General features: G+C 44.5%; 1 protein-coding gene and 1 long non-coding RNA gene across 17 annotated transcripts in view; one reads left to right on the top strand and one right to left on the bottom strand.

The window, feature by feature from the left end:
* The window catches only part of Aak1 (AP2 associated kinase 1), a 164,159-nt gene that overhangs the window by 23,384 nt on the left and 126,882 nt on the right, over positions 1–13,893 (bottom strand). For 11 of the 16 annotated variants that reach the window (XM_017592818.3, XM_006236833.5, XM_017592817.3 and 8 more), the window contains 2 exons: positions 13,000–13,104; positions 9,954–10,049 (listed from right to left, as the gene is read on the bottom strand). In XM_017592818.3, coding sequence (XP_017448307.1) covers positions 9,954–10,049; positions 13,000–13,104 — 201 coding nt within the window. The remainder of the gene's footprint in view (positions 1–9,953; positions 10,050–12,999; positions 13,105–13,893) is intronic. The other 5 variants (XM_017592822.3, XM_039108159.2, XM_039108161.2 and 2 more) reach the window with 1 other exon arrangement.
* LOC120102328 (uncharacterized) lies at positions 10,044–13,001 on the top strand. Its single transcript, XR_005503692.2, has 3 exons — positions 10,044–10,887; positions 11,457–11,685; positions 12,502–13,001. It is a non-coding gene; the product is annotated as an uncharacterized LOC120102328 (long non-coding RNA).

Here is a 13,893-nt window from a genome sequence, read left to right as displayed (position 1 = left end):
AGTGGTAGAGCGCTTGCCTAGGAAGCGCAAGGCCCTGGGTTCGGTCCCCAGCTCCGAAAAAAAAAAAAAAAAAAAAAGACCCAGAAATGAACCCACACACCTATGGTCACTTGATCTTTGACAAAGGAGCTAAAACCATCCAATGGAAAAAAGATAGCATTTTCAGCAAATGGTGCTGGTTCAACTGGAGGTCAGCATGTAGAAGAATGCAGATCAATCCAGTCTTATCACCCTGTACAAAGCTTATGTCCAAGTGGATCAAGGACATCCACATCAAACCAGATACATTCAAACTAATAGAAGAAAAAGTGGGGAAGAATCTTGAACACATGGGCACTGGAGAAAATTTCCTGAACAAAACACCAATGGCTTATACTCTGAGATCAAGAATGGACAAATGGGACCTCATAAAACTGCAAAGCTTCTGTAAGGCAAAAGACACTGTCGTTAGGACAAAATGGCAACCAGCAACAGATTGGGAAAAGACCTTTACCAATCCTACATCTGATAGAGGGCTAATATCCAAAATATACAAAGAACTAAAGAAGTTAGACTCCAGAGAGCCAAATATCCTATTAACAAATGGGGTACAGAGCTAAACAAAGAATTCTCAGCTGAGGAATGCCGAATAGCCAAAAAAGCACTTGAAGAAATGTTCAAAATCCTTAGTCATCAGGGAAATGCAACTCAAAACAAACCTGAGATTCCACCTCACACCAGTCAGAATGGCTAAGATCAAAAACTCAGGAGACAGCAGATGCTGGCGAGGATGTGGAGAAAGAGGAACACTCCTCCATTGTTGGTGGGATTGCAAACTAGTTCAAGCACTCTGGAAATCAGTCTGGAGGTTCCTCAGAAAATTGGACATTGCACTTCCTGAGGACCCAGCTATACCTCTCCTGGGCATATACCCAAAAGATGTTCCAACATACAACAAAGACACATGCTCCACTATGTTCATAGCAGCCTTATTTATAATAGCCAGAAGCTGGAAAGAAACCAGATGCCTTCAACAGAGGAATGGATTCAAAAGGTGTGGTACATCTACACAATGGAGTACTACTCAGCTATCAAAAACAATGACTTCATGAAATGCATAGGCAAATGGAATGAACTAGAAAATATCATCCTGAGTGAGGTAACTCAATCACAGAAAAACACACATGGTATGCACTCATTGATAAGTGGATATTAGCCCAAAAGCTCAAATTACCCAAGATGCAATCCACAGACCACAGGAAGCTCAAGAAGAAGGATGACCAAAATGTGGATGCTCCCACTCCTTCTTAAAAGGGGAAAAAAATATCCATAGGAGGGGATATGGAAGCAAAGTTTAGAGCAGCGACTGAAGGAATGGCCATTCATAGCCTGCCCCACATGTGGCCCATATATATACAGCCACCGAAACTAGATTAAGATTGATGAAGCTAAAAAGTGCATGCTGAAAGGGACTGGACATAGATCTCTCCTGAGAGACACATCCAGAGCATGTCCAATACAGAGGTCAACACTAGCAGCAAACCACCGAACTGAGAACAGGACTCCCTTGGGGGGAATTAGAGAAAGAACTGAAAGAGCTTGAAGGGGCTTGAGACCCCATAAGAACAACAATGCCAACAATCAGAGCTTCCAGGGACTAAACCACTACCTAAAGACTATACATGGACTGACCCTGGGCTCCAACTGCATATGTAGCAGAGAATAGCCTTGTTGGGGCACCAGTGGAAGGGGAAGCCCTTGGTCCTGCCAAGATTGGACCCCCAGTGCAGGGAATGTCCGGGGTGGTGGTAAGGAGGATAGATGGGGGGAACACCCATATGGAGGAGGGGGAGGGGGGCTTATGGATAGGAAACCAGGAAAGGGAGTAACATTTGAAATGTAAGAAATATATCTAATAAAAAAAGAAAAAGAAGAAGAAAGAAACAGTCTTTTAGGGCTGGAGAGAGGGCTCAGCAGATAAGAACTCTGGCTGCTCTTCTAGAGGTCCAGAATTCAATTCCCAGCAACCAGATGGTGGCTCATAACCATCTGTAATGGGATCTTGCCCTATTCTGGCATTCAGATACATGCAGATAGAGCACTCATATACATAAAATAAATAAATCATTTTTAAAAAATGGGTTGGAGAGATGACTCAGAGGCTAGGAGCACTAACTCTGTAGCTTTTACCGAGTCCTGTTCAAATCAATAAAAAACCTCTACATTTGATGTCCTGACCTGCAGTTCCTGTGGATTTCAGAAACAGAGATCACCTCATACTGAGATCACTTCTAAATGGGAACCAACACCATAACGGAGTGTGTCCTTCTCCTCACCTCAGCAGCAATGACCACCTCACTGGAACCAGATTGTATCCCAACTACAAGAGACAGTGAGCAGCCAGACTGCAGTCTGGCCAAGCCTTCTAGCGAGGCTCATTTTTACCCCACTCCAGTGTTTCCTGGGTCTGGACCTAAGGCTCATGTCAATGTTGTGAAGTTGGGCTGAGAAACCCAACCTCTACCTTCCCAGCAAGGCCTCAGTTCTATTACTGGAAGATAAACTAAAATTAAAATGTTTGTTTGAGAAAAAGGAATCTGCTTGAAGTCCAGGTACTCCTATTTTTACTGGGTTCACATTAAAGGCCTTTGGAAATAGAAAGAAGCAATAACAGACAGACAGACATTTACTACAGACAGGAATGAACTCCAGACGCTGTGATTGAGGTGCTAACCCTGCTCCCATCAGGCAGAAGAATCCATGTCACAGCAAGATGATGAAAACACGGCAGGAAAAATGTCACAGCAAGATGATGAAAACACGGCAGGAAAATGCTAAACAGTATGTGTGGATGTGCCATAACTCATACCTCTGAGTTATGTGACGATGTATTATATTTCTCATTTGTACCTATTTAAAGAATGAACTGTGAGCTTCTGACAGTAACGGATGTGAAAAAAACAAAACAGAAAACTAGCAAAGATCAAAGGCACCATCATCAGTCTTGTACTATACAAGGTATTTTATTTTAGAAAATGACATTGAAAATATCTTTTATAATACTGGTTAAAAGATATGGTTTTCAGAAAAAAGTGAACACTCTTTTATCCTGAACAGTAGTTTGGTGCTTATTCTCACCACACACACATACCCCCCCAACCAAAGCCTTCCATTTAAAAAAAATGTAATGTGGGTCAGTGAGATGGCTGAGCAGGTAAAGGCACCTGCCTTCATGTGTGAGGACACCAAAGGGTGGAAGGGGAGAGCTCCTTTAAGTTGTCCTCTGTCCTGTACGAATGTATGTACCAGGGGTAATGTGCTCCCACCCCTACCCACACTCCAAAACAGTTTATTTGAAGGTAAAAATGCACGTATGGCTGGGCAGTGGTGGTGCACGCTTTTGATCCCAGCACTCCAGAGGCAGAGGCAGGTGGATCTCTGTGAGTTAAGGCCAGCCTGGTCTATAGAGAGTTCCAGGACAGCCATGAGAAACCAAACCAAAACAAACCTTGCCTTGAAAACCAAACCAAACCAAAGCCCCCCTCCAAAGTGTGTATTTGGGTTTTCTGATGAAACAGAAGGGAAGGATGGGGCAAACTGCTAATTTTAGGAAGGCTTGTTTCTGACCAAACCTGAAAATGCAGGCCATTCACAGCTACTTGGATGTTAGAAATGTGGGAGTCGGGCTGGAGAGATAGCTCAGTGGTTAAGAGCACTGACTGCTCTTCCAGAGGTCCTGAGTTCAAACCCCAGCAACCACATGGTGGCTCACAACCATCTGTAATGAGACTGGATGCCCTCTTCTGGTGTGTCTGAAGATAGTTACAGTGTTCTCATAATAAATAAATGAATAAATAAATAAATAAATCTTTAAAAAAAAGAAAAGAAATGTGGGAGTTGGGCAGAAGAGCAGATGTGAGCCCACAGACCACCTTCTGCCCGAGGTAGTGGTGTGTACAGAGGGCAGCTGCACTCCCGGGACCTTCACTATGAGAAGGTCCTCACTCAGGCAACTGGTGCCCTCACAATACAAGAAGGCAATAAACACATCACAAAGCAATCCGAGTTATATAACTGAAATGGCTCTCTGACATGAAGTTGGATTATTCTATGCTTTCTGATTTTTTTTCTTTTTTAAAAAAAATCAAAAGAAAGCTGATGTGGTAGTACACACCTATGACCCTCACACTTGGGGAAGTAGAGGCTAAGGCATTTTAAGTTTAAGGCCAGTGTGGTTTTAAAGAGCTCCAAGCCAGGCAGAGCTACATGTCAAAGATTTTGACTTTTGCGATATAAACCTGATGATCAGAACATACCTACAAAAGACAATTTGTTATGAGCCTCAATTATAAACAAATGATGTGGCTGCCATGGTGTGATGGTCTGGCTGAGTTGTCCCCATAGTCTCCAGTATTTGCACACTTGGCCCAGTTGGCAGCTGTTTGGGCACGCTTAGGAAAGGTGGCCTTGCTGGAGGTAAAGTCACTGGGGATGGGCTTGGCCATGTTGAGTTCTCCCTCTGTGCTTCCCATCCGTGGTTTCAAATATGAGTCCCCAGCTCTCAGCTTCTGGCCCTAGTTGCCATGGCTGCCTGCTGCCTGCTGCCTGCTGCCATGCTTCCCCACCTTTACAGAGATCACTCCTATCTGAGCTCTTTCGTCTACATGTTGCTTTGGTCATGATGTTTATCACAGCAACAAGGAAGCAATTAATACAATAGCTTTGTAGCTTTTGAAATGTGTGACTTGTCAAACATGGGGCAAACAAAACTGTAAGACTTATAATGAGAAATGCTGTTTTTAAGTTTTAGTTACTCTGAGTGAAAGAAGCACCAATCATTACACACTACTGTACAAGTAACCCAAAACACCATACTTTATGAACCCTGCAGATAAATGTGATTACCATCGTCAAGTAAGACTAAAAAATAGAGCCAGGCCTGATGATGCATGCCTGTAGGCCCAGGCAGAGGCAGGCGGATCAAAAATTCAAGGCCAGGTTAGGTTAAAGAAAATCTTTGTTTCAAAAAAAAAAAAAAAAAAAAGGTCTAATAGAAAATAGAAAACAAAGCCTGGTCACTCTAAATAGTTCCTCAGAGAGCAGACAGTAAACTGTCGACATCACCTTCAAGTTAGAACCAAAGCAAGAACCATGCCCCAATTCTAATTCTATGTTAGAGAATTACAACTATAGGAAGACATGTTTCTAATAAGACACTTATGATGATCAATATTACAAGGTAGGAGCAGGAGATGAAGACGATGTCAGGCCAAAAGGAGAGAGGACTGTCCACTCTGACATCCAGCTCCTCTTGCTGTCTTTTCAAGAGATGCTGGAAGGCCATACAGCCATGAAGGACTTTCAAAAGCCCTCCAAGTCTATGAAGTAGCACTTGTGGGGCAGTTAACATGTGCTCCTCCTCTAGTCTTGCAGAACTCTGATATCAAGAGCTCAGAGTTGAAGAGGTATTATAAGAATTGTTTTCCCAAACCCTTGTGCACTGCAAGAATGTAGGTAAAAAGAAAGGCATGGTCTCTTTGAAAAACAGTTTCTCCCTAGCCAAAAGAAAAAAGCACATGACAAAGACATTCACACCATGTTCATAGCCCGAGTGTCCATTAAAGGAAAACTGGACAAGTAGCACGTGCTCTTCCACACGGGGAAAGATTAATAAAAATGTTTAATTTATGCACAAAATGAAGCGAAATCTTAATGTATGTATAAAAACAAAAGAAATTCTCACATACACAATACAGCTGAACTGTGATTATGCAAAGTTCAAATATTGTGGGGTTCTCCTTATATGGAGTTCCTGGAGCAGTCAAAAAAAAAAATCCATAAACAGAAAGAAGTGGTGTGTGCAGGGCTAAAGCACTGCTCACTGGTCACAGGCTCTTAGTCTTCACGTGAAAAAATTGTTAGGGGACAGTCAAGACGTGGAAATGTACCTAATGTCACTAACTGCACACCAAAGGCTGAACATTTTACATCAATTTATATGAAAAACTAGTTAAAAATCTGTCCTCCTATTCTAAGGAAACACCTTTTGTCTACTCTATGGTACTTTAAGTGCTGGGCTCCTCTCCCTGCAGACAGCAAGATGAAGACCAGTGGTGCGGAGCATCCGTGAAGCGCCGTCACACCCACTAGTCACATAACGGTTGGGGACTCACAAGTGACTGACTCCTTAATATTCCAACTTCCCTAAAACTTGTTTTATGATGCTTTGAAGAAAAAGGAAAGTCCTACAGCAAGCAAACCACAATTCTTCAATGCCCTTTCACCCACAATCCGTAACCAGGATATCTATTTCAACGGCTCTCATTTGAGTGAAAGTTAAAGGTTATATAAGAAAGCCAGAGAAAAATATGACGTCACAACTAGGCTTGACCTGTTGGGAACACAGACCTAGAACTCAGATTAGCATAGCATCTCCTATCTTTATGGTGAGCTAAAGTTACACAGCAATTCCAAACACAGTTTCAACAGATGTTCCTTCCTATTTCGGAAGCAAAGTGTTACTGTTTCTGGTTTCCAGAATGAGAACCCTGAGTTCAAGATCAGATCAGTGACTACACAGCCACAGTGATACCCCAGGCTTCCTAAGCTCAAATCTACTTTTACACCTCCCTAACGGGCTTCTCCAGTCAAAGGCTTTACCAATCAAAGCTACAAAACCCTAAAGCAATGCTTATGACTTGGGGATTGGTAAGGAAGAAGGCCTCCCTTGATGACTCCCAGGTAAGAACCTGACTTGCCATCACAACCGCCCACCACTCAGCTCTGTAAGATTGGGAGGATTACAGATCCATGTTGAAGCCTTTCCTCAGAGCCACTGACTGTGGAGGATGAGCACCCTCCTAGCTGGCCTGCCACCTAATGTGGCCTCAGCTGTGGCTGAGTGAACACCTGCAGTTGGTTCAGGTGCCAGACATTGACCGTGAGCGCTTAGTTCACTGTGCGCTTCAGATGCTAACGGAGGGCCTGGAGGAAGAATAAGGTTACTGGAGGCACAAAGGGCAGGAGGAGCTGAGGGTCTGCTAAGCCTCGCCCTTTCTTTCACCAGGGTATGGCAACTTGCTGGCTCCATGAGCTTCGTCATCTTGATTCACTTTCAGCATGGGTGGACAGTCAGATTTGGGTTATTCCATGCCCAGGGCAGGGCAGGCTGAGAACAACAGTCTAGTGTCTAGAAGGTAGGAGAAGGAGTGGAAGCCAATAGCCTCAGGTTTCTTTCATCTATTCATCTGATCTGCCAAATGTTTAGAGTGTCACTCACTGTAAAAGACAGTGACCCTGCCACTAACAATGAAATGCTGAAGCCAACAGACCATGGGCAAAGAAAACCAGACATTCTTACAAGTGTCGTGAGGGTAAAAGCCATGAGGTCCGACTGAGACCACGATGAGCTTCTATGACAACACAGCACATAAGCTCAGGCACAGCAACAGCTGAAGGAGAAGCTCTTCAGGCACTAACAGGACACTGGCATGTGCTACGGCCCTAATGTGGAAGAGTTTAACCTGTGGAAAGACCAGACTTAGAGGGAGAGTGCTGTGAGTGGTGGTAGTGGGGAAGCTCAAGGGTCAGTTGGGCCTTGATCTAGGTGACACGGAAATCCATTTTACATTTTTAGTAGATGAGGTTGGCCAAACAGATTAAAAAAAAAAAAAAAAAAAACCTGACATTCTCTATTAAAATGTCTCACACAAATAGATTTTCAACTGAAGCCAAGAGAGATCATAGCTTACTTGGGGTGGCTTACTTGAATGAAAATGGCCCCCACAGGCCACAGAAAGTGGCACCATTAGGAGGTATAGTCTTGTTGGAGTAGGCATGAACTTGTTGGAGGACGTATGTCACTAGGGGTGGGCTTTGAGGTTTCAGAAGCCCAAGCCAAGCCAAGCATAGCTCTCTCTTCCCGCTGCCTGCTGGCATGGATATGGGATCATGGCCACCTCCTCAGCACCACGTCTGCCTGTGTGGCCATGCTTCCTGCTATGACGATGAGAGAATAAACGTCAACCGTAAGCCAGTTCCAATGAACGCTCTCTTCATAACAGTGGTCAGGATGTCTCCTCACAGCAATAACAACCCTGAGAGATTTGGTGTGAGCGTCTATAGCGCTAAACTCTTCCAGGATTCTTCTAGAATGAAAATAAGTATGAAAAATGAGGAAATAGGGATGATCAAAACCTTCAAGAATTTCTTCCCACACGGCCGCTGTGTGTTCCTGGCTCTGCAATCCTAATCTAAAGGGCTCCTGTGGTAGCTGTGGAGGTTAGCCACAGTCAGAACCCTCACTCTCTGCTCTGGTCAAAGAGCAAGATTCTGTAGGCCCTAAGTTTCCAAAGCAACCAGAATGCAAAAGCCCGATGTATACTAGGTGAAGGAAATCTCTATAAACTTCGCCTTTGCCTCATGCCATGCCAACCACAGCCAAAAAGAAAAGCCCACATTTTCCAACCTGCTCAAAATGGATAGATACATCTGGGCATTGCGAGGCACACTGAAAGAGAACAGAAGAGATCTAGCTGATCCCTTTCATTAGCCAACTTTTACAGAATCATTCTCTGTGACTTGTGATACATCTGAGTTGCATCTAGGCCAGCCAAGTACTGCTACTACCCATACCACCTGATGTGGCCAAGCGGAGGCCAACTGAGCACTAAAGAACGAAAGTTGTCTCTGTGCTGTACCCTGGCTGTATCTGTGCAGTAAGGAAATGATGGCAACCGAATGGCTCAATTTCTTCCAATCTCAGTTATTATCATCCATACAGATGTCTAGGAGCGTACCCCGCACATGTGAGTGCCCGTGAGGCCAGAAGATGGTATTGGACTCTGGGCAGTTGTAAGCTGCCAGACACGGGCGCTGGGGTCCTCTGGAGCAGCAGCATGTGCATTTAGCCACAAAGCCATCTCTCCAGCCCTTCCCTCCCAATCTTGAAGCGGCCAATCAAAGATCTTTAGCTGCTGATTCTGTCAGCTCGTCAAGGTCTAGACTTGGAAGGCATAAGAACTGGGGGAAGAAGAAGAGAAATATCTGCCAGATGCTTCTAAGGAGTGGGATTTAGTGCCACAAAAGGAGACCACATTATCCACAACCCTGCCCCACAAAAAGATACAGGGAGGGGAACAGGAAGCAGTCTTCAGCATCACTAACCCGAGGGCCTCTCCCAATATCCCAAAAGCCTGAGGCCCACCCAGCCTTACTTTCTAGCTACCTCCTAAGCCTCAGTAGCAGGGTGTACACCAAAGACACAGAGCTCCAGCAGGGCAGACACCCGTCTGAGTCTGGCCCAGAGGGTGCAGATAGAGGCAGAACTTGGAAGCGACCCTAGGCCTCCTGACTCACATTCCCTATCAACTCTCATGATGTATTATTATATTATATGAGTAATGAGGTGCCTACAGCAAATAGGAACCAGATGGGTCACCCACAGTTCTGTCATCACACCTGGCCACTATGTACACCTACTCTCTTTATCACACACTATGGCTTCTGTTACCATATTACAATCATATTGGACTCTCCAATCATTCATAAACATACTGAGGAATGAAAAGTAAAACAGACCTGGTGGCAGATGCCGGTAATTTGGGAGGTAAAGGCAGGAAGATCAATAGTTAACGTCATTCTTGGCTACACAGCAAGAAAGAGGCCAACTTGGTCTCAATGAAACCTTGTCCCCCTCTCCCCACATACTAACAATTTTACTAAGCAGGGTAAAAAATTAGAACACTGGTAAGATTCAGAGCACATGTGGTACAACCTGGAGTGATTTTATTCTTTTTAAAGTTAAGTTTGCCTGTTTTATAAAAAAATTAAAATATACAACAGCATCCAATTGTCAGGAATTGGAATTCAGATCCTTGTCATCAAAAACGTAAAGCAGAGCTCTCCAGAGGCCTTGGAAGCCCTGGGATATAAGAATCAGACTGCTAACCGCAAAATGAGTCCTATGTACCTACCTGGAGCATCAGGTACCTGAAGAGGAATGAAAGGATCAGACACACTTAGAAGTGGGATGCCAGAATCCACAGCCTGTCCCCCCTTTCTCTTCTCAGCTGGAGTCAGTTGGAGAGGGAAGATCAGGAGAGAAAGGAGAGGATACCCAGTAAATACTGCTGAACCTTCCTGTGTGCCCTAGCCCTGCGTGTCTCGCACGCGCTGTCTTACCACCATGATGTCTAACAGAGTGCTGGGCAGTGCTATGAGATAGGTGGGTCCCAGCTCCCAGTCTTACCTGATGCAACTGCTATCCATGCTCTCTACTTGGCAAACTACAGAGATCTAGAAACCAAGTTTCTTAAATGAGTCAGGAGACCCAGGATCGCTTTAGGTTCTGCCTCTAGCTGAACCCGCCCAGCCAGGACTTGAGAGCCCTGGAAATTTCTATTACTATTTTCTTAATTTTTTTCAGCAAAGAAAACAAAGACCCAAACTGAGAGACTAACCAGTGCTCTGTTTGCAAACAAGCATCAGAACCTGGGTCTTTTGGTTTCTACTTTAACATTTTTTTACATTTCAGTTTAGTACTCTGTTTGGTTTTTAATTAAAATTTCATTTTGATTTTTATTTGATTTTTTTTTGAAAGTCAGGTATGGTGATATACATTATACTCTTGCACTCTAGAAGCTAAAGCAGATAGACCAGGAGTTTGAGGCCAGCCTGGTCTATCTCCAAAACTGAACCAAACCAAAAAGCTGAACAGATTGACAGTAGTTGCTGCAGGCAGTTTGAGCCCTGCACCCAGCTTCTAACAAACACACTTTCCATAACAGCAGCACAGCACCGCCCACGACTGGACGTGGTAGCACCACTGGCCCGGCCCTGGACTGAGTGAAAAGGAGACTGAGCTGCACACCAGCGCCCCTGTAGATGCTGCGGCAACTGCGAAGCGAGGTATTACATTTGGTAGCAAGTGCCCTTACCTACTAAGCCATCTTGCTATATAGGCCCTCCCCCTTGCATATTTTTCTTTTATTTATTATGATGTATGTACAGTGGGGTGGGGTATGTGTTTCTCTCTGTGTGTGATGTGTCTATGCAGGCATGTGTGTCAGTGTATGTATATGTGATATGTCTGTGTAGGCATGCATGTATAGTATATGTGCATGATCTGTGGGGGGGGCAGGGAGAGAGAGAGAGAGAGAGAGAGAGAGAGAGAGAGAGAGAGAGATGTATGTGCAGACATTTGTGTACAATGTATGTATGTATGGGGTCCTCTCCTTTCATCCCGAGGTTCCAGGGATGGAACTCAGCTTTCCAGGCTTGCGTGCGTGGAAAGTACCTGTAAGTGCTAAGTTCTCTCCCCAGCCACAGGACATACTTTGTGCCCTTACTCTGTCCACCCTGAATCTTGTTTCTTTTGACAGCAGTTGACCTGACCTGGCTCTTCCTTCCCTCCAAGAGCTTGGTCCCTCTGCTTCTTGCCTTCTCCCCTTTTTCAGGATCCTATGTTCCTTTGACAGATTGCATCACTGTCATAATAGCCAGACCTCTGTCCTACCCAGTGCCAGCTCCTTGGAGGCAACAAGGTCTAGTCTGTGACACAGAGTAACGTGAAAGGCAATGATGGCATCATTGAGGAACTAGCAACACCCTGTTTCGTGGACCTGGCTGCCTGTGGTTTGAAAACAGCTGGTGCCTACATCTACTGCAAAGACCACCAAAGTGAAGGAATCCAGATTTTAAGCCTGGGTATGTGAGCAGGGGCATATCTGGCCCTTCCTTAGGCCTGCAGGGCCCCATCCTGGTAAGGCTAGATCCACAGGAGGGAGTGGCAACAGAGAAAGTCTGGGGTAGGGAGGCCCTGAAGTGACAGAAAGTACAGGGAGCTGCAGTGAGGGTGAGGGAACCTGGGAGGTACCACCACCCTGTGGGTTCTGGACTCAAACTCACGGTTACACTTGGTGTTAAGGGCCTTTATCTACTGGGCCATCTCACTAGCCCATGCCAAATTTATTAAAGTGGAAACAATAACATCCTCATCATCATCAAAAATAACAACAGGTTATAAAATAAAAAGATAGACATCACAATCTTAAATGAAAACGTAAAACTGTACAAAATTGTGGTCCCATGTATTTTGGTGAGGAAGAGCTATAAATTTCATTAGGTTCACAAAGATATCTGTGGCCATAAAAATGTTAAGTGCAGATTGCACATTATGGAGGTTTGTATGAGAGTGGTCCGCACAGGCTCATATATATGAATGCCTGGTCCCCAGTTAGTGGAACAGTTTGAGAAGGATTAAGAAGTGTGGCCTTTTTGGAGAGGTGTGTCATCAGCCACTGGTGGACTTTGAAGTTTCAAAAGCCTGTGACAGGCTCAGTGTCTGTCTCTCTCTCCCTCCCTCGGCCTGCTGCCTGCAGATTAGGATGTAAAGCGCTCAGCTACTGCTCCAGCACCATGTCTGCTTCCTGCCATGGTGACCGTAGACCCACCCTCTAAAACTGTAAGCAAGCCTCCAATTAAATGTCTTTACTTTTTTTAATAAGAATTGTCTCTTCACAGCAACCAAGACAGACAGCAAGATGGTGGCACTCTGCTATGTGTAGGTGATGAGAGCATGGGTGATTTAAGCTTGTTTCTACACAGATCTATAACTTTTATATAGTAAGTATGGATAATATTTACTAATAATGGGGAAAACAAGTCTCTTATTGCCTTGATTTTTTAAAAAAAAATGCCCAGTATATATTAGTAGAATATCAAATACAAGACAGTATCTAATTCTTAGAATCTTTGGTCATTCTAAAGGCCCCAGAGCAATGGCAAACCTTGCCAGAGCAGTGATCCATCCTGTACTAGAAAGAACAACTCATGTATGTTCTCCAGAATATTTAAGATGGTCCTTAGATGTTTTCTGACTTGACACCTACTGAATGAATGAAAAGAAAATGAGTTACTACCAGAAACCGGGTTCTTTGTTTGCTAGAGCTAGCTAGCCACGAAGGGAAACCTGAAGGTAACAACAGCAAGCCTCGTGTCTCAGGCATGGGTCACACTCACCGGTTCCAGCAGAAAAGGAGGAAGTGGCAAAGGCATCTCCTTGTGTTGCCTGGAAACCTGGGATCAAACTCTCTGCAGAGCCTCCAAGCTTCTCAGGAAGCTTTCCTAGAGGGACAAAACACCGCTTTGCTCATTTTTGCAGAATCCCGGGGTACAGACACCCCTCATTTGACTCCTTACCACATTTATGGCAACATTTTTACCACTAAAAAGTCTTTGTTGTGTCAATGCACAAAGACTGCTTTCCAAGCTGGACTGGCAGAGAGGGAAGTGGTAAGGTCCTGTGAAGGACAGGTACTTCCCACAGCAGCGCTACTGAACACTGACAGCGGAACAACGGTGATACGGACTAGAAATCACATAGACGCGAAGGTTTAACAGCTCCCTGGACTGGAGAGATGAGATGGTGCATCCTGTTGTGCTTCCAAATTTCAGTTCCCAGCACCTGCATCAGGCAGCTCACAGCTGCGTGTAACTCAAGCTCCAGGGGATCTGCAGTCTCTGCTTTCCACAGTCTGCAACTCATATGCATATAGCCACATATGGATACACACGTACACATAACTTAAAAATAAAATCTCAAGTAAACATACTAATTTCAATACTGCAGGAAAAAACTTCTGTTTACACAACAGAGTAAGAAGTGGCAGAGATAACAATGAAAATGACTTGTTAAAGAAAGTCAAATCCTGTGCCCTGTCTTCTATTTTAAAAAGCTGAACTAGCCAGCCCAGCATGGTCTACAACTTTAATCCCAGCACTTGGAAGGCAGAGAGACAAGTGGATCTCTGTGTATTTAAAGCCAGCCTGGTCTACACAGAAGTTCCAGACCAGCCAGGGCTGCACAGTGAGATTCTGTCTCAGAATGAAATAAAATAAAACACTGCTGTAAGG

Source organism: Rattus norvegicus, chromosome 4 (assembly GCF_036323735.1).
Source record: "Rattus norvegicus strain BN/NHsdMcwi chromosome 4, GRCr8, whole genome shotgun sequence".
Lineage (NCBI taxonomy): Eukaryota > Metazoa > Chordata > Mammalia > Rodentia > Muridae > Rattus > Rattus norvegicus.
Note: the sequence above shows the minus strand (reverse complement) of the source record. Positions and strands in the feature narration are given on the sequence as shown.